This window comes from Haliotis rufescens, unplaced genomic scaffold, assembly GCF_023055435.1.
Source record: "Haliotis rufescens isolate VD_foot unplaced genomic scaffold, xgHalRufe1.0.p SCAF_32, whole genome shotgun sequence".
Lineage (NCBI taxonomy): Eukaryota > Metazoa > Mollusca > Gastropoda > Lepetellida > Haliotidae > Haliotis > Haliotis rufescens.
The window spans coordinates 1,735,497-1,756,967 of record NW_025964024.1 but is presented as its reverse complement, the minus strand read 5'-3'; the positions used below and the strand labels follow the sequence as shown (position 1 = coordinate 1,756,967).

Here is a 21,471-nt window from a genome sequence, read left to right as displayed (position 1 = left end):
TACAACGGCACCAAGGACTGGTATGCTCGGAGTCAGTATACTGTGTCTGAGTGGGGTATCCATGTTTAACTGCATCATGGTATCTCAGTGGGCTAACACTATAAATCGGCATTAGTCGGACTTGTAAAAACAGACAGACACACACACACACACACACACACGCTTAGATCTCGCGTTCACAGGCATTCACTTGACAGGTCCAAGATCTATTGGTGTCCATGTCCGAGCTTGGTTTCATTGACATATTTTCAGCAAACGTGTAAAGCATAAGTTAGTCATGCAATGAATTTGAACACCGACTAACCCCAGTGCCTGTATTGAAAGACTTGCAGTTGAAATAGGTAGGTATTACTCGATTACCAGTGGAAATAAAATATGAATGTATATTAATTTACTTAGGATAATTTTATCGATTGACATCCGCGTAATCTTTTATATGAACTCGCTTCATTCCGAAGGCTAGTGTCCGTCTCTATTCTATCCTGGAATTGACCTTTGCATGTGTGTTTGAAGTGGGGTGAAAAGCCAATTAACTTTAAACTCGCGCTTATATCAGAGTCTTCCGACTGCCCTGGTGTGTTTGTTGTGTAACGCCGCACTCAGCTAAACTATATGACGGCGAGCCTGACCATCCAATCCCGTTAGACGTCTCTTGGGTTGCTGAAGACCTATTCTACTCCGCTTCCTCACGGGGGTGTAGGAACGTAATACTGTCATGCGCAACGTGCAAATTGGCCGGGTAGCTTGCATATCTGCTTTGGTCTACAGAACTACCGGCTTCCATGAAATGTTTAGTGCATGAGCATTATTTTAGCAATATTCCAGCAATATCACGGCGGAGGACACCAGAAATGGGCTTCACACATTGTACCCATGTCGGGAATCGAACCCGGGTCTTCGGCCTGACGAGCCAACGCTTAACCACTAGGCTACCCGACCGCCCCCTTCTTTTTTAAAAGATTGAACACTGTCTAATGACAAACACAACATTTTAAATAATACAGTATTATTGGTTTTACATGTAATTGTTAAATACATAACCCTTGTGTCTTTTATACACTGTCCTATCACAGCTAATAGTTGATGTGGTATAAACAATGTTAATTCAGTCACTCATTGCTCATGCAATGCAATGCTCTACTAGCAGATTGTTTATGCTGGGCACACGCCCTGTGAACTGCTCTAGTAGTGAAATGCTCTGGAAACGAGTCCGTCCCATAAAGCAACATTATCACCGTAATAACGGTTACAATATAAGATCGTAACATCGTGAAATGGGACCCTGCTTGAGTACGTCTCGACATCAGTTTTATTGCCTCTTGGCATTTGCCTGTGTCTCGAGTGGAGAAATAAATGTGATGCTTTGATTGTGGACAGACACAGCTGATGTCTTCTCCTTAGCCCTGGATTCGCTTCTCGTATCCTCATCATCCTCATCACTTAACTTGTGTTCCTTTGTCCCCACTTTACCGTGAGTCCCTGGATCCACCGCTTTACTGTGAAGTCTCGGCTCAATATTCGACTCTTTCTGTCTCTGAATGTCTGCCTCCACCTCGTCACTGTCACTGACACTGACACTGATGGTAGGTCGAGGTCGATCCTCTGACCCCGGATAGAGTTCAATGTTTGTGACCTTGACCTCCGGAGACGGCTGAACTTTCCTAGATGTGGATGGACCATCATCAACCACGGGGTTATCTTTTCTTGGAGGACGTTCCCCCCAGATCAGTTCCTCTTGTGGGCGAGGCTCGTTCCCCGCACCCAAAGGCGGGACGCTGAGAAGGGAGCTAGACACCGTAGACGCATTTCCGTCAGAGAGATGTTCTCCCGCGGGGGCCTGTAGTCTAGAACTCTCGCCGACCTCTTCCTCGTCCAGTGTAAACATGGCTGCTGGGTCTTTGATGTGTGGGAACTCGAGGTCATACAGTCCAACCTCAACACTGGGAGGAGGGTTAGCTACTGATGCTGATGTACTGACACTAGATGGAGACCACAATCTTTGCCCTGTCCCAACACCCTTCACCCCCTCCACATGGAATGTTCCATTTTGTGATTTCTTTGGTTCAGGTTTGTTTGCGTCTTCATCAGACCCGCCCTCGTCTTGGTCCGGGGTCCCAGTCATATCTGAAAGCGACACAACAATCTGGCGTTTCTTTCTGGTATTTGCCTTCGGTTTAACCGGCCCGAAAAATGACTTCTTTTCTGCCCCGTACGGGAAGTGAAGGCCTGGCTTGTGTTCTTTAATCACATTGTACCTCATTTCAAACCGACTCGGCTTCTTCTCCGTCACATGCTGTTTGTATCGCTCTATTTGATTATAGTTGATGTCCTTGCTTTGTTTGGGGATGTTGACAGAGGGTCGGGGTTTACGGGGAAGGTCCGAGAGAGACTGTCCAAGGGACACAACACTGAGGCGTGTTTTGGTGGGTTTTTTTTCCTTCACGGGCGTTCGTCTCGGCGTTCTCACCGGCGTCGTAACAGCTGTTGACGACGTGTAAAAGTCCACGGACTGGACACTTGGGGTAGAAGGAAGGGCGTGCTCAACCACGTCCTTACCGTACCTCTCCTCAATCTTTTTTAACATCCGGGCAATCCGGCTCTCACTTCTCACGGACCTCTCCTCCCATGCGTCAGCCATGTCGACTTTCTGGGGAAGTGCAAGAGGTGCCGTGATCTGACTAGCCGTCACTGACCCCGGCTCAAGGACCATGCTTTTGACCCCCATGGTCCGCGGAGCCCTGGCTCCAAGTCTCTGCCTGCGTGCCCGGTAACAGTTCACACCTATTGTAACATGGCTCCTTTCCCGAGCTATTCGTACCGTATCTGGCATATTGGCACCTAAAATGTCTCGTCTGCGCATGGCCAGAGGAGGCTCCTTGAATTCACTGATGGAGCTAAGACCTTCGGTGAAATACATCGCTCCGGGTCTGTCAACTCTTTCAAGACTCTTTGTTGTTATCCTCTCTCTCACGGGGACTGCCCTCGGCCCTCCCGTTCTCATAGCAATTTTGATGTGTGGCAGAGTCTGCGGCCCCGCGGCATCATCAAGTACTATACTATTGTACTGGTGCAGGAGCGACAGAGCCTCGTTCTGGGAGAGACGCGCTATGTTGACACGGGCTGTAGTTTGATCATTCGCATTGTCTGCTGCAGATGGTGGCATCACTTGGTTCGAGCCTGTGATGTCCTGTAACAGTGGTAGCTTAAGAGGGACGCCAGGAGCATCCGCTGCGTCTCTGGTAGTGCGTTGAGTGCGCGACATCGCTGCAGCACCTTGTTCCCCCTAGGGTCGTTGTTGACGAGGTCCTGACCAAATCTTCATCTCAAGACTGCGGCGACGTTAACGTCATCTGCAAAATATACGTTTTCGATGAACGTTGCAAACATCTTACTTTAGAATGGCTGTGGAAGTATATTTTAGTGACATTAATCAATTATGAGTGGGTGAACGGCGCAGTAGTAACATTCCAATTATATCACGACGAACAGTAAAAAAGTGAGTCTTCTAGCCAAACCAATGGTTAATAACACGAGCAAAGCTTCCACGCCGTCGGGGAGTGATGACACACAGTCAGCTGGGATATACCTTCTACACGGCTATTGCGACAGTTAAGGGAAGCTGGGCACTATTCTGATCCTGAATTCCCAAAGGGATATTTAATCAAAAACATCAATGAAACAATTAACAAATATAGCGAAATATATCAAAACCGACGTTTTGGATATTGCTAATTATATTTAATAAATAATAATAATAATAATAATAATAATAATAATAATAATAATATGATGATGATGGTGGTGGTGGTGGTGGTGGTGGTGGTGGTGGTGGTGGTGATGATGATGATGATGATGATGATGATGATGAAGATGAAGATGAAGATGATGGTGATGATATTAGAAGAAGATGAATAAAACGTCAATAAAACATTAAACGTAGAGAAAAAATGAAATCGGCATAATGTCAAAGACTCATAGTATCTCATCGAGGTATCGGTAAATAACGGCTGAGATCTTCTACTGCAGAGACTGAGATGATGGTTAACTTACCTATTGTGTGTCCGCTTTAGTGCCTGACAATCCCAGTGTAAATATGTATGTGAACGTTAAGTAGCTCACAGGTTAATGCCTGCATGAAAGTGACGGACCCAGTGAAGTGTAGGTAAAGCTTCTGACTAATCTGTATCGATCATGAGCTGGAGGGTAGGGATTTACCATCAAGGTATATCGACTGCAGGGAAGCTGAAAGCATTAACTACGTCCTCTGTGACGTCAGACGTCGGGTCACCACGAGACGTGCTCTGCTCTGGCAGACACGTGAACTTTGGTATTACCGGTATTGACTGAGGCCAGACTTTATGTGTGACTTTGCCGTATGGCATATTTTGTGGCTATTACAGGCTACAGGGTAATGGGTAGCTGCACTCATGAATGGCAATCCAGTGATAAAAGCGATGTCGCTGAATCAGTAGCCTCGTTTCTGAACGGATCGAAAAACAAATTTGAACAAGGAGTTTCTCTACATAATATCTTGAAATTAATAAAATACAAAGTAGGTAATATGTCATCACGTAGCGGTAGGTGTATTCGAAATCGTCTTTTTCGTTGATTAGTAACGACGAAATAGTCTATATTAAAGTGATTGTTAACCTCGAAATTGGCTACAATTGACTGATGGTTAACTCGGAGTAAGGTGTTCCCTCAGTTGTTCAAAAGGCGGTATTTCATGACTAAGGATGCTTTTCTGAACCCAAGAATCAATGAAACTATTTCAAGTAGCGAAGTTCAAGCAGATTATATTGGTTACTGATGACAATAAGTCCGAAGCAATTCCTAATTTGATTTGTGCCATATGTCCCCTTGTGTTTGCATCTGAACAAACACCAAGGGAGCATATGGATGAAGCCACGACTTACATGTTGCTGATGTCGGTGGAGTCTGCGCGATCACTCCGCTGAGTCATTCATACACGCACGTGTGCTATTGGTAATTTTTAATTTTTTTTTGTGTGTGTGTAAATGAACACCCCAAACAATTCAGCGATATACCACAGCTTTTCAACTCGATTCCCCTCGCCATGTATATACACGTATCGTTCCACGTATTGCATCAATCAGCGTCACATCATACTGTTCATAAACTACAGATTAGCATTTGAGGGTTGCCTTTCAAGTAGTATTTCAGATATATGGATTTATAAACAATTTTAGTCCTCATTATTTTTATATCACTTTTGCAAAGTTAATTAGATATCGTGATTCGTCGTAAACTGGGCAACATACTCGAACACTTCAGCTTATGATATAATTAAAGCTACACACATCAATTTACAAGAACAGTGGTACAGATACTATACGTTATAAATGTCCATGGATACAACTGTGTCATGTGGTAATGGAATCGACAATCTACTTGGTATTTTGACTGAAGTTAGGACGGGTCGACTGGAAATTCTTTTGGTACTCTTGCACGTTTTTCTTGTACAAGTAGCTTCATAAAGATGCTAGTAACTGCACGGATAGGTCGGCGACTTGCATTCAAGAAATAGATATGTTACATACTATCTTCACTGATACTGCAACTTCTAAATGTCACTTTACTATGTTTATAGGGCTTTCACATATATGTGATTCGTTGTATTGTTTTTATGTTCAAAAAGTTATGTTTGTTTGTTTATTTGTTGTGAAGGCCGCACTCCGCAGTATTCGAGATATATGACGGCGGTCTGTAAATAATCGAGTCTAGACCAGACAATCCAGTGATTGACATCAAGAACATCGATCCACGCATTTGGGATACGATGACATGCATCAACCAAGTCACCGTGCCTGACCACCAGATCCCGTCAGTCGCCTCTTACGACAAGCATGGGTTGCTGAAGATCTTTTATCTACCCGAATCTTCCCGGGTTTAAAAGAGCGAGTGAGTGAGTTGGGTTTAACGCAGCTTTTAACAGTATTCCAGTTATATCGCGGCGTGTCAGCTTAATGTGGGAGGAAAGCCCGAAGTGATGCTGGTCTCAGACGTTTACCACTTCGGTGAAACCCACGAGCACGGGTATGGTGCTGACAAACCTAGGAACATAATCGGGGAGAACCGGGATTCGAACCCACAATCATAGGTTTCTGGCGTGCCCAAGGGACGCAACTCTGCACGGCGAATCGCGGCGCCTTAGACGACCGGGCCACCCGTGCCCCCGGGTTTCAAAGATAAGAAGGTTGTTTTGGTAATGGGAAAACAACTGTTGTTACCATACATTATATTATGGTTCATTTTCGCCATTTCACAAAGTTCCCACTGCCCTTCGTTCGCCTCACACAAACTGCTCCATGTAACAAATGTTATATTTGGGATAACACTTTCTTAGTAAAGTACAGATTCTCGTACTGTTTTGGATGAGTCCCGTCCGGAATTCGAACCCACACTTGCCAGAGTGCGGCACCTAATCGCCAACACACAAAGTCAGTGGCAGTGTGGGTTCGAATCCCAGACGTGACTCAGTTATGTAGAAAGGTATTGTCCTTGTTTGCTGAGGCATAACACTTTACAGAGCCGTGGGAACCAACCCTTACTATGTTCGTCACGGGAGCTGACGTATATACACGACTTGGCACACGCACGTGATCATGATCATGAGCATCGTCAACAACACGCATATCACGGGCCTCGACATGCGGGGATAACGATCAGCTATTGGTTTAACGACAACCAAAGCGGGATCTGTTGAGAACATATTATGGACCTGGTACTCTCATCAGTTCCGGGTACCCACAACATGACAAGTCGTGTCTCCAAACATTCGGAAACATTCAGGAACCTTTCCAATACATACCTGGAAGTGCCCTGTCTCTAATGTTTACTCTGTGTGAAAACAAGATACACTAAATAGTGTTTTGGCACAAGAAGATTTGAGTTGCCGTCCTGGCCACTGAAAGCAGGTACCTAATTGCAAGATATCCTGATTTTTTCCGAAAATACGGAATGGAATTTTTCGTTTATTTTATTGCACTAGGTTTCCGATTTAGTTTCCAAATATGCCTAGTCACATATAACAAAGTACACGAATAACAAAATGCAACATTTCATGATTTAACACATAATTCCACCTAGTTTCATGCGTTTGACACACATTCAACCAAGTTTCATGCTTTAATACACATTCAATCAAGTTTCATGCTTTTGACACACTTTCAACCAAGTGTCATGTTTTTTACACATATTCAACCAAGCTTCATGCTTTAACACAAATTCAACCAAGTTTCATGCTTTAACACACATTCAATCAAGTTTCATGCTTTTGACACACTTTCAACCAAGTGTCATGTTTTTGACACACATTCAACCAAGCTTCATGCTTTAACACACATTCAACCAAGTTTCATGCTTTAACACACATTCAATCAAGTTTCATGCTTTTGACACACTTTCAACCAAGTGTCATGTTTTTTACACACATTCAACCAAGCTTCATGCTTTAACACACATTCAACCAAGTTTCATGCTTTAACACACATTCAACCAAGTTTCATGCTTTTAAAGGGGAAGTGTACACGCAAAAATCACTTTCTTTCTTTTTCTAAACAAAATGCAATTTTAGAATAATTTGGTATCTGTGTTTCAAAATATACACTCATTTTTTTCACAGTGAAAGTAGGAAGCTCACAATAGTGTGAAAATGATATGCCGTTATGAGGCCTTCGTTTTTCGAGCTAAACAGGCCTGAGTTATCCCCCTTAGATTATGACGTAATTGGTGCCAATTCAACTTGGTCCCTGTCTATTCTCAACGCAAAAGATATCAAGTACAAGTTTGCGGTAAAACAACATGGCCTACGACACACTCCGGCGCAGTGGTGACTCAGCATAACACTATGCTGGCTGGCATCTGAGACGCTAGAATCACACACCTAGACCTACACCACGTGAAGCGGCTCTAACAAAGCATGATGACGTCATAATGTTTATCAATTGGCACCAATGACGTCATATTGCAAGGGGCATAAGCCATGGTGTTTTTGTTGTGGAAATAGAACACTTGGTAAATGTGAAAAATATAAATCGTTTTAATGCGAAAAATATGTTAATTAATTGTGATATTTTGATATTTTTGTCTATGACACTTCTAGGTTAACACTTTTAATGTGGAAAAAGTACAAGAAAAATAGGTTAATTTCCGTGTGAACTTGCCCTTTAACACACATTCAACCAAGTTTCATGCTTTTGACACACATTCAACCAAGCTTAAGTTTCATGCTTTAACACACATTTCAACCATGTGCTTGCTCTTAACACCTGACTCAACCAGATTTCGTCACGTAATGGCTTGGAGAACTAAAATCTTGTTCATTATGCCAGTAAGTGTTGAGCATCCTCATCGATAAGACAACTGTTATTACTCACCTGATCAAGGTCTTTAGTGTGTCCACAAAGCCGAAATTAAAGCACAATATTGAATTTTTGTCAACTGACATACATTTTCAGCAATCAGCTTACGATGTGACAATCTAATAATATATAAATTGATCTCCAATAGTCCCTCGACGTGAACTGAATAAATGTATCATCACGCCTCTGTTTATATCACGACATTCCATATATAGCTTTAATTGTTTTTGATATATCTTAAACATGTGCGCCTGCAATCTACCGGCGAGGACCGAGTGTGTCAATTGTTCTCTTTATGTGGAAATGAAACGTAGGTTAATCGACGTCATGCGAATGTTGGCCTTGTTGGCCAAATCGAACTTTGTGCTACGTGTGTCGTAAGTCATATACTTTAAAGTATAGACCCGTGACGGTCGTAGCACTAGGATCGCTTTGTGGGACTGGCTTCTAGTTCGATCAATGGTTATAAGTACTATTATTATTTCTGTTGCGAGTACTATCGTGAAGTTAGAGAGCGCTTCGTCACCAGGGTAAATGTTGGGAGCACCAAATGAACTGAAACGTGACTGTGTCTTTATAATACAACGTCAATTCTGCACATTATACAGCACCAGTTGTTTAAAGAAATGCTCAGTAATGGTCCATAAACGATTAATTTACCACTCAATAGATACAGTAATTGTTAATCCGCCCAATTTGTAGTGAGATGACGAAAGGATTTTGAATGAGTTATTCCCACTGTTTTGAATGTACTGTTTACTGGTATTGTGGTCTGGTACTGAATACCTTCCTTGTTAGTTTTATCATTGAACTGGTGCTGCGAAAGGGGCCATGTTAATAACATAACTCGCCTCCCTGTAGCGCTCAGTGCACACCTGTCCACCAAGTTGTTTGTCACTATACCGCCAGGGGTATAACAGGTGAGTGAGTGAGTGAGTTGGGTTAAACGCCACTTTAAACAATATTCCGGTTATATCACGGCGTGTCAGCTTAATGTGGGAGGAAAGCCCGAAGTGATGCAGGTCTCAGACGTTTACCACTTCGGTGAAACCCACGAGCACAGGTATGGTGCTGACAAACCTAGAAACATAATCGGGGCGAACCGGGATTCGAACCCACAATCATAGGTTTCTGGCATGTCCAAGGGACGCAACTCTGCACAGATCCGATCAGATTATTTATTTCATAAATTTGAGTTGGGTTATATGCCCTCCGTCAATATTCCGCCATTAAATTACAGAACATGGTTAAAACATATGTAACGTTAATAACGATGCAGTAAAATAAGTTTTCATCGCTGTTTGGGTAATGATGACGTACATTGTGTTTATATATATAAATCTGTTCATTTATAATGCGCCAGATTTAATGTTCGGGAAGCTAGAAAACCATTATTACGTCATGGCATCATTCCTGCAATCTCTTCTACAAGGTAATAGTATTTAGAGTGAACTTAGTTGAATTGTACTCTGAAGTCATAGTGTATCGCAGTACATGCATTTTGTTGATTGAACGGTACATATCACGATATGCAATCTACAATTTCCGGTACAACTGCGCCCATCGATATAAAACGTGGTAACTAAAGCTGTTAGTTTTTCCCCAAATCTATTTTGTAACTTCATATTATTAATAATCATAAGACATCACGTATACTATACGATGGCCAAGTCATCTAAACTGTTCGTGCTCGTGGGTTTCACCAGCGAACGCCTGATTACATACACTACGACGCAAAAGTCTTTTACTTTAATTCGCAAAATTTCCGCAAAATGTTTGTAAATCTTTTGCGTAGCCTCGCGGGGACTACCCAAAATGTTTGTAAAACATTTGCGTAGCTACGCGGGGACTACCCCAAATGTTTGTAAAACTTTTGCGTAGCTACGTTGGGACAACCCACAATGTTTTTAAAACTTTTGCGTAGCTATGCGGAGACTACGCAGAATGTTTGTAAAACTTTTGCGTAGCTACGCGGGGACTACCCACAATGTTTGTAAAACTTTTGCGTAGCTATGCGGAGACTACGCAGAATGTTCGTAAAACTTTTGCGTAGCTACGCGGGGACTACCCACAATGTTTGTAAAACTTTTGCGTAGCTATGCGGGGACTACGCAGAATTTGTTGAAACATTCTGCGTCGGTACGCAAACAGTCCACGAAGCTACTTCGGAGTATCTGCGAAACTAATTGACCCTTTAATGGGACTAATTAGTTTTATGACCCCCGGGCGTCGGCACAAGCCTGATGTATTCAGACAAGCTATATGTTCGTCGAAGACCTGGCATCGCTTAGCTCCGTTCTCCAACTTCATGCTGACACGCCATGGTATAACTGAAATGCTGTTCAAAGCAGCGTAAAAACATATTCACTCACTCACCCACTTTATATACAGTTTGTCTTTCAACGTTGCTGAGATTTGATATCGACACGTTTCAGTGCCGTCGTAATCAACAGATAGAACATGAAGACACAATGAGGAAGGTTCGACATTAGCGAGTATAATTTGTTTTCGTTTTTGTCAGAACTCTGCTAACCAGAAACCCCGCCTTTAAATCGATTTCACAGCCGCCGGACTAAAATGATTTTTCTTTGTATCGAGAGTCGATACTATGTAGCTTACTGGCAGGATTGTTACCGCGCAGTGAATCGAGCTTTAAGATCCATTAGACTACATTGCGTTGTGTTGTGTAGTGGTTTAGGTTGGGGCGTGGTTCAATGATGATGGGTAGCGTTTTAATCGGACCACAGAGTACTGACGAAAGGAGGACGTGTGCAAACAGATGGTAGGGAGTGAGTGAGTATGGTTTTACGCCGCTTTTACCAATATTCAAGCAATATCACGGCTGGGGACACCAGAAATGGGCTTCACAAATTGTACCCGTGTCGGGAATCGAACCCGGGTCCTCGGCGTGACGAGCTAACGCTTTAACCACTAGGCTACCCGACCGCCCCAGATTGTAGTGAGTAGGGGCTTGGCAATGGTGGGGGGCATGGTGTTAAAGCGATCACGTGGTTCGCAGTGGTAGGGTTAATGCGATCGCGTGGGACAGGGCAGGGGTTTGATATTATTGTGGCATGGTATTAAAGCGATCACGTGGTACAAGGGCAGGGGTTTGATATTATTGGGGCATGGTATTAAAGCGATCGCGTGGGACAGGGCAGGGGTTTGATATTATTGGGGCATGGTATTAAAGCGATCACGTGGTACAAGGGCATGGGTTTGATATTATTGGGGGCATGGTGTTAAAGCGATCACGTGGTACAAGGGCATGGTTTGATATTATTGGGAGCATGGTGTTAAAGCGATCACGTGGTACAAGGGCATGGGTTTGATATTATTGGGGGCATGGTGTTAAAGCGATCACGTGGTACAAGGGCATGGGTTTGATATTATTGGGGGCATGGTGTTAAAGCGATCACGTGGTACAAGGGCATGGGTTTGATATTATTGGGGGCATGGTGTTAAAGCGATCACGTGGTACAGGGTCACTGGGCTGTAGTGATGGGAGCATGGGTTTAAATCAGTCATGTGGTACTAGTGCGTAATAATGGTAGTGGTATGTTTTGACGATCATTGGGAGAAAGCGACCATTTCTTTTGTCGGAGGGTAGGGAGGGGAGGGACATAGGGCGCAGAGACAAAATGGCATCGTGTCAAGCAAATTGACCCGCATGTACACATGAAACAATTCAATTCATCAAATCGGCGCAAGACATGCGTGATACACAATTGTATAATCCTAATATTAACGCCATTACATTAGTTTTCATTTTGTTATTGAAGCACCAGCATTAGCTAATATTTCTGTAATACTGAACCTATGTTAAAATCAATCACGGTTTCTATCCCCAACTTTGAAAGAATACTTACCTTTCCGCTGTTCTCTCTCCACCGTCTCACAAGCGCCACAAGTAGTAGGTCATGCACGACACTAATTAACACCTGTCCACTGCCACACGGGACGCAACACCTTCTTATCCAATACCCAGATTACAAAAGACTTCGCCAAGATCACTGACGACTAAATTAAGACATACATAAACTCACACAAGAAGATCTCCGGTGATACGGATACTACTTGATTCTAGTTCCAAATACTCACCGACATATGATGCATCGAGGGTTTCATGAGACTTAAGCGTGTACATACCACGGATTAGTGGCCCCGTGTAGGCCCAGAAAAGCTGGTGTAAGGAGCCGATATGTTAAATCCTTTATCAATCTTTTCTATGTATCGTCAATATGTATGGTTGATATAGGTGTATATTCACCTAGTTATACAGGCTATACAAGACAGTGTGTTCGTATCTAATGTCCACACAAGGCCACACTGCCCTGGCTGTTGTATTGTCAGTACTCGGTGTCACCTACCCCACACAAAGCTGCTTTAATGAGCTGTTACGAGCTCTGAATAACGCCTTTACCTGTATTCCTTTTCACGCCCCATGATCGTGAAAAAGGCGGCTTTCGCCTTTAACACTCTGGTTATGCCCATTATGTGTTTGTTTGTTTGTTGTGTAACTCCACATTCAGCTATATTCCAGCTATATGGCGGCGGTCTGTAAGTAATCGAGCCTCGACCAGATAATACACTGATTAACATCATGAGCATCGATCCGCACAGTTGGAATGCGATGACATGCATCAACCAAGGATCCCTGTCTTTAATAAGCAACAATTAAAATGTACATTGCATTAATGCAGTTTTGCGATTTAATTTAATTAAAGCTATTACTGTAATATAAAAAACCCTGATAATTCAGATTCGAATCAATAAGGGGGCACGAGTGGCCCAGTTGCCGCGATTCGCTGTGCAGAGTTGCGTCCCTTGGGCAGGCCAGAAACCTATGATTGTGGGTTCGAATCCCGGTTCCAACCGATTATGTTTCTAGGTTTGTCAGCACCGTACTCGTGGGTTTCATCGAAGTGGTAAACGTCTGAGACCTGCATCACTTTGGGCTTTCCTCTCACATTAAGCTAACACGCCGCGATATAACTGGAATACTGTTAAAAGCGGCGTTAAACACAACTCACTCACTCACTGTAATCAATAACGTGTGCCATTATCATACAATCTTACAAGACAATCACAGGACAATAACACAAAACTGATTAATATGAAAGAGACAATTTTGTACTGTCAGTATCTGAGTATATAATTGCCAGAGATTGATCAATAGAATAATTGAACGAAATTGATTGTCAAACAGAAAACAATGTCGTCCTTGTAACCCGAGTACATACACCCGTGAAGCTCTAGGGGGAGTAGGTCTCCAGCAACCCATGCTTGCCGTAAATGGCGACTATGCTTGTTGTAAGAGGCGACTAACGGCATCGGCTGGTCACCCTCGCTGACTTGGTTGATGCATGTCAGCGTATCCCAATTGTGTAGATCGATGCTCATGATGTCAATCACTGAATTGTGTGGCCCAGACTCGATTATTTACAGACCGCCGTCATATCGATGGAATATGCTGAGTGCGGCGTTAAACAACAAACAAACAAACATATAACTGCACTCGTCGTGTACGTTGTGTGGGTCACGACGACTGAAAGGTCAGCCCGAACTGTATCTAGCTGGCACGCGCAGGCACAGCTGACACAACTACGTGACTTACAGATAACCCCTTAGTTTTAATCCCAGATATGACAAGGAATATGCCGCCATACTTGTAGAACGAGATCAACGCACTCGTTGCTTCGATCACTCCGTTGCATGTCAAGCCGTCATTGTGACAGTATCGAAGATTGCTCCCCAATTTGTTGTGTTATTTGTGTGGACGAGTGCATAAATAATGACAATCACGATAACATGTCACGCAACACGGAGAGCTGATGTTCCGTTGGTAATCAATGAATGCTGGAGAGCTGGATAGAGCTGGGTAGAAGTGGGTAGAGCTGGGTAAAGCTAGGTAGAGCTGGGTAAAGCTAGGTAGAGCTGGGTAAAGCTAGGTAGAAGTTGGTAGAGCTGGGTAGAGCTGAACAACATCTATACTCGATTTAGACGCCAAAGTGGTTGGTCGACGGAGTGAGTGAGTATGTGGGTGGGTGAGTGAGTGAGTGAGTTGGAGGGTGGGCGAGTGAGTGAGTGAGTTGGAGGGTGGGCGAGTGAGTGAGTGAGTTGGAGGGTGGGCGAGTGAGTGAGTGAGTTGGAGGGTGGGCGATTGAGTGAGTGAGTGAGTGAGTGAATAAGTAAGTGAGGTCATGACTGTCTTGAAGTTATCTAACATGTTTTGCAAACTAGTGGTTGATAGTCTGGACACGATCAGTCCATACGTTGTACTATTATTTCACAGGAGGGGAAAATAAATAGCCATTCGTGAAGAATTCCCAGGAGTGAATATATGCCAATATTGACTGTTTCGAGAGTTGGTGCCGGAATTAAAGCGGTAGGGGCGCAAATGACCAGTGTACGTGGAAACTAAGACTAACATTTAGTCTTTATGTTCAAACCGCTATTTTTGATAACTTTGGAATTAATTTCTAAAGGTTTTGCTCAATTCTCAAATCATTCAGATGGTATGGGAACAAAAGGGTTCCTGTCCTGCCCGTCAGTTACCTCTCGTATGATGTTAAACAAATTTAAGGTTTGTGGCATATGAAGATTGTAATGCTTTGCTTAAAGAAATATATTTCTAATACATTACTATTGTTTTTGTTATTCTTATTATGTTACTTCCAGAACAATGATACATATAAAACTATATGTATATGTTTGGTAATGAATAGAAATACATTGAACATATGAGTGATATCTTATGGTTCGGAGTATAAGATGTTCTGAAAAAAGGTAGGTATAAGTAGAAGCGATGCTTCCATTGCGATAGTGGTCTCTAATTAGTTGAGGAATGCTTGAAGGCTCGATACCAGCACGTATGTTGCTCGAGTTACCTTCAAGAGATTTACTGTGTCTGGAGGCGACCTCTGCCCAGGTAACACAATCACGGTCATAATTGAGGCCAATTTGTTTTGATTTGAGAGGTGTGTAAATACGTTCAATATTGCCGAGTTGATAACTGTGTGAGAGACACAGCCGCAAGCAGACCCAGGTCAGGTGCATTGCTACAGTAGGGGGTAGCGATTAGGTGTATGATTGTATATGTGTTTTGTACAGGGTAGCGATTAGGTGTGTGCCTATTATGTGTTTTGTACGGGGTAGCGATTAGGGGTATGCCATTATATGTGTTTTGTACAGGGTAGCGATCAGGTATATGCCTATTATATGTGTTTTGTACAGGGTAGCGATTAGGTGTATGATTGTATGTGTGTTTTGTACAGGGTAGCGATTAGGTGTATGATAGTATATGTGTTTTGTACAGGGTAGCGATCAGGTATATGATAGTATATGTGTTTTGTACAGGGTAGCGATCAGATATATGAAAGTATATGTGTTTTATACAGGGTAGCGATCAGATATAAGATAATATATGTGTTTTGTACAGGGTAGCGATCAGGTATATGATAGTATATGTGTTTTTTACAGGGTAGTGATCAACTATATGATAGAATATGTGTTTTTTACAGGGTAGCGATCGGGTTTTTATAGTATATGTGTTTTTTGTACAGGTTAGCGATCAGGTATATGAAAGTATATGTGTTTTATACAGGGTAGCGATCAGATATAAGATAATATATGTGTTTTGTACAGGGTAGCGATCAGGTATATGATAGTATATGTTTTTTACAGGGTACCGATCAGGTATATGATAGAATATGTGTTTTGTACAGGGTTGCGATCAGCTATATGAATGTCTTTTTTTTACAGGGTAGCGATCAGGTATATGATAGTTTATGTGTTTTGTACAGGGCATCGATAAGGTATATGAAAGTATATGTCTGTTGTACAGGGTAGCGATCAGGTATATGAAAGTATATGTGTTTTGTACAGGTTAGCGATCAGGTATATGACAATATATGTGTTTTGTACAGGGTAGCGATCAGGTATATGAATGTATATGTGTTTTGCACAGGGTAGCGATCAGGTATATGATAGTATATGTATTTTGTACAGGTTAGCGATCAGGTATATGATAGTATATGGCTTTTTACAGGGTACCGATCAGGTATATGATGGAATATGTGTTTTGTACAGGATAGCGATCAGCTATATAAATGTATATGGTTTTTTCAGGGTAGCGATCAGGTATATGATAGAATATGTGTTTTGTACAGGGTAGCGATCAGCTTTATGCATGTATATGTGTTTTGTACAGGGTAGCGATCAGGTATATGATAGTATATGTGTTTTCTACAGGGCATCGATAAGGTGTATGAAAGTATATGCCTGTTGTACAGGGTAGCGATCAGGTATATGATAGTATATGTGTTTTGTACAGGTTAGCGATCAGGTATATGATAGTATATGTTTTTTACAGGGTACCTATCAGGTATATGATAGAATATGTGTTTTGTACAGGGTAGCGATCAGGTATATGGATATATATGTTATTTTACAGGATAGTGATCAACTATATGATAGAATATGTGTTTTGTACAGGGTAGCGATCAGCTATATGAATGTATACGTGTTTTGTACAGGGTAGCGATCAGCTATATGAATGTATATGTGTTTTGTACCGGGTAGCGATCAGCTATATGATAGTATATGTGTTTTGTACAGGGTAGCGATCAGGTATATTAAAGTATATGTGTTTTGTACAGGGTAGCGATCAGGTATATGATAACATATGTGTTTTGTACAGGGTAGCGACCAGGTATATGGTAGCATATGTGTTTTGTACAGGGCATCGATAAGTTGTATGAAAGTATATGCCTGTTGTACAGGGAAGCGATCAGGTATATGATAGTATATGTGTTTTTTACAGGGTACCTATCAGGTATATGATAGAATATGTGTTTTATACAGGGTAGCGATCAGCTATATGGATGTATATGTTTTTTTACAGGGTAGTGATCAACTATATGATATAATATGTGTTTTGTACAGGGTAGCGATCAGCTATATGAATGTATATGTGTTTTGTACAGGGCAGCGATCAGCTATATGATAGTATATGTGTTTTGTACAGGGCATCGATCAGGTATATTAAAGTATATGTGTTTTGTACAGGTTAGCGATCAGGTATATGATAACATATGTGTTTTGTCCAGGGTAGCGACCAGGTATCTGGTAGCATATGTTTTTTGTACAGGGCATCGATAAGGTATATGAAAGTATATGTCTGTTGTACAGGGTAGCGATCAGGTATATGATAGTATATGTGTTTTGTACAGGGTAGCGATCAGGTATATGATAATATATGAAGTTTGTACTGAGTAGCGATCAGGTATATGATAATATATGTGTTTTGTACAGGGTTGCGATCAGATTTATGAATATATAGCTTTTTTGTACAGAGTGGCGATCAGGTATATTAATGTATAGGTTTTTTGTACAGAGTAGCGATCAGGTTTATGTCTAGTATATGTGTTATGGTACAGGGATCAGGTATATGCGTACTATGTGCCCTAGCGCAGAACAAAATCGGGGTATAGGCCCAGTATATGGGGTTGTATGCGTCCCTGCTCGTGGTCCTGCTACAACTTATAGTGTCACAGTCAAGCTAACACCTCTGACGTCATATGTGATGTCATACATGACGACACTTCAAACTCTTTGGCAACCTTAAGTTTACACCCCTGGTTTATCAGTGGTCATGTAGGTAAAAACGCTTTGTGCGTATGGCTCATGGTCTGGATCACATTCCAAACGATCACAGTCACATTCCATATCTTTCCAAAATTTCTTTAGTGTTTTTTCTTGTGCATATTGTCATTTGTAGAATGCATATGTGTCATTTGCCTCTATATCAGAATTCTTTATTCTTATTCCGTGTCGCGCTTGTCCTCAACGATAGCCACAATGCCCAGGCTCGCCTTGTCTACATGCACTCTATTCCAGTCAATGTACATGCATACTTCGAAGACACGGGTCACCGGTGGCAAATGCTATAATCCAGATCGGTTAAATCTGAGACCACGAATGCATTGCGCTACGAAGCACTAGCGTTGATATATGTACATTCTGTGTTTGTATAAGATAAGTATACTATAGGTCTAGTGGTGGCGCCGCACAGGGACAAATGGAATGTATTACAAGAGGGTCGGCCACTTCCACCCTCTCGACTCTGTGAATTGTCTAACCGGGGTACTTGACGACTACCCCTGCCCCGTCAATACCCCGTTGACATCGCCGTCAATAGCAAGCGGGGGTGATCGGTACAGGGACATGCGGGGTTGCGGGGAGATCGATGGCATGTTGTAGAGCATATTGTGAGAGCACAATACAAAATAACAAACTACTTTCAGTCTATCGAGTGGACGACCTTTTACTGACAAGGCTGTAATCAATGTTAATTGTTCATACGACGTGTTGCGTACTTGCAGCATGTCATGGGTATTCTCGGAGAATTATGTCTTTCGTGGAATTAAAGTTACAAAACAAACAATTTTTAAAAACTGACTTTAGATTAAAAAATGCAATATCATTGTTTGTTTTGTAGTCCTTGCATGTATTCAAATCGTATTTTGGTGATAATATATTGGAAAATCATGTTAAACTTCGAAACATAATTTTTGGTTTTTAATTGACATGCCACCGACCCACCGTATGGGTGAACATTATATTGTGTTCTTAATGAATGTATTAAACAATTGATGGTAATGTATGGCACACATGTTTACTGGGATAAATTGGGGATCTTTGTAGAGTGTAGGGAATCCCTGTTTACGATGATACAATGCCAGTTACGATTAATATATTTCAAGAATGAAGATCATTGATACATTCTTATAGTTCTGTGAACTAGCGACATACCCAAGAGAAATAGCCGACAAGCAGAATTTCACAACATAGCGTGCTCATAATTCCATGCCAGAGTTTGGGTAGGTTTAACACAGTCTAATTTGGATAAAAGGTACATACATACTCTTAACTACATAAACATTTTTTTAATAAAATATTGAATAAAAGTAGGAATATAAGAAAGAGATTCAAATATTTATAAGTAGATCTCTGCAGAAACGTATACATGTAAATCCAGCTTATCATAGAAGAGCGTTTGAAATGGTAATACTTACTTATATACTTGATCAGTAGAAAGGCCTGAGCGGACGATAATCAAGTGTGTGTCCGGGGACTTCAAGTGTAAATTTGGTGTAAGATAATGACACATGGACTCCCTTCATCCGATCACGTCATGCTGGTTTCACAGCCGTCTGCTCTTTAATCACGTGGCGGGAAAGCCAATAGGTCACGTGCCTACTGTAGACATTGATCTATAATATATCCCAACAGACGGAGCGTCCCCACTGCCAAAGCCTCGTTCACACCTCCGGAGTGAGTGTTCAACCTGTCGTCTGCTCCTCACAGAGATTAATTCCACTTGAGCAGACGACTTCCCGGCTTGACTCGAGAGAAAGTCTCATGGCAGCCACTCTGCGCACGGTATCTTAAAAACCAAACAAACACCCGGCTGTGCCGATTCTATTGCCAGTGAGCAATTATTTACGGTAGAAGAAATTAGTGAATTTGCTTTGAGTGAGCGCGTTAATCTTACCTGACATGGCCGAAAGCTATAACTGTGCTGTGTAAATGCCAAGTTGACATGTTTCAGCTATAATGCTTGAGAGTCGTTAGATGGGAATGGCGTTAGACGGGGAAGACATGGGCGTTGACACTGCGGCAAGGAGTATAAGGGTGTGTTACTTACATATATTGTTTTGGTAAACAGGGTATATATCCAGGACGTACTTGACAGGTGTTTTAAAAGGACATGACTACCTATGAAGTGACTGCTGACTTGACCTGACAGCGGCCAGATGGCGTTGGCGGTGATTAATGGCTGACGGCCTTGACATTTAATTTGATAGGCCACGCTAATAAGCCGTTGTGCAATTGAGATTGACGATATTTGTATAAATCTTGAAGGTATTTGTGGACGTATTCGTGAACCGTGTGCGCTAGCTGACCTCTTGGACGAGCAGTGTCGTTTGTCCTATACGCATTTAGGGACGGCTGAGTGACCAATGAGGCCCGGGTACCATTCTAAACTACAAAAAACAATACACGTTTATTTATTTCATTTATTTTTGCTATTGTGACCAATAACACGTCAAAAGGTAAGACACTGCCTGAACAAGTATTGCTGAATTGGGGTGGTAGGGTAGCCTAGTGGTTGAAACGTTCGCTCGTCAAGCCGAAGACCCGGGTTCGATTCCTCACATCAAATGTCTTGTGGCCTCCGCCGTGATATTGCTGGAATATTTCTAAATTGGCGTAAAACCATGCTCACCCACTCACTCTTGCTGACGTCCTTGACGATGAAGCAACATCACCTTGCTGTTTCACCTTCCATATACAGATACAATGTTGCTGTTTTGAGTGACGATAAAACAGGATCATATTGTTGTTTGAAACAACAACATGCCTTTCCTGCCTAGAACAAAGTTAATAAATATGAGAATGATCATCGCAAAACTTCACTTGCCCCTTTCTAAAAGCACATTGCTGAAACCCGTGTTACAATTCCAGTGTATATAACTATTTGCACCAACAGAAGAAGGACGTGCACCAACAGCAGAAGAACATGCACCAACAGCAGAAGAACATGCACCAACAGAAGAAGAACATGCACCAACAACAGCAGAACATGCAACAACAGCAGAACATGCAACAACAGCAGAACATGCAACAACAGCAGAAGAACATACACAACAGCAGAAGAACATGTACCAACAGCAGAAGAACATGCACAAACAGCAGAACATTTACCAACAGCAGAAGAGCATGCACAAACAGCAGAACATGCACCAACAGCAGAAGAACATACACAGCAGCAGAATAACACGTACCAACAGCAGAAGAACATGCACAAACAGCAGAACATGCACCAACATCAGAAGAACATACACAACAGCAGAAGAACATGCGCAAACAGCAGAACATGCAAAAACAGTAGAAGAACATGCACCAACAGCAGAACATGCAACAACAACAGCAGAACATGCAACAACAGCAGAACATGCACCAACAGCAGAAGAAATGCAACAACAGCAGAACATGCACCAACAGCAGAAGAACATACACA

At 42.2% G+C, this 21,471-nt stretch overlaps 1 protein-coding gene across 3 annotated transcripts; it reads right to left on the bottom strand.

Moving 5' to 3' along the window:
• Positions 1-989: 989 nt before the first annotated feature.
• LOC124149142 lies at positions 990-19,730 on the bottom strand. Of its 3 annotated transcripts, none has more exons than XM_046520519.2 (2): positions 19,463-19,730; positions 990-3,350 (listed from the first exon to the last, which is right to left on the bottom strand). In XM_046520519.2, the coding sequence occupies exon 2, from the start codon at positions 3,260-3,262 to the stop codon at positions 1,310-1,312; it is 1,953 nt and encodes a 650-aa protein (XP_046376475.2). In that variant the 5' UTR covers positions 3,263-3,350; positions 19,463-19,730; the 3' UTR covers positions 990-1,309. The 3 variants fall into 3 exon arrangements, with proteins under 3 accessions (XP_046376475.2, XP_046376477.2, XP_046376476.2); XM_046520521.2 differs by lacking the exon at positions 19,463-19,730 and adding an exon at positions 12,486-12,571; XM_046520520.2 differs by lacking the exon at positions 19,463-19,730 and adding an exon at positions 12,254-12,382.
• Positions 19,731-21,471: the final 1,741 nt, after the last annotated feature.

What these genes read in the sequence shown, in the direction of transcription:
- LOC124149142 (XM_046520519.2), bottom strand. Translation starts at nt 3,262, where the DNA reads ATGTCGCGCACTCAACGCACTACCAGAGACGCAGCGGATGCTCCTGGC.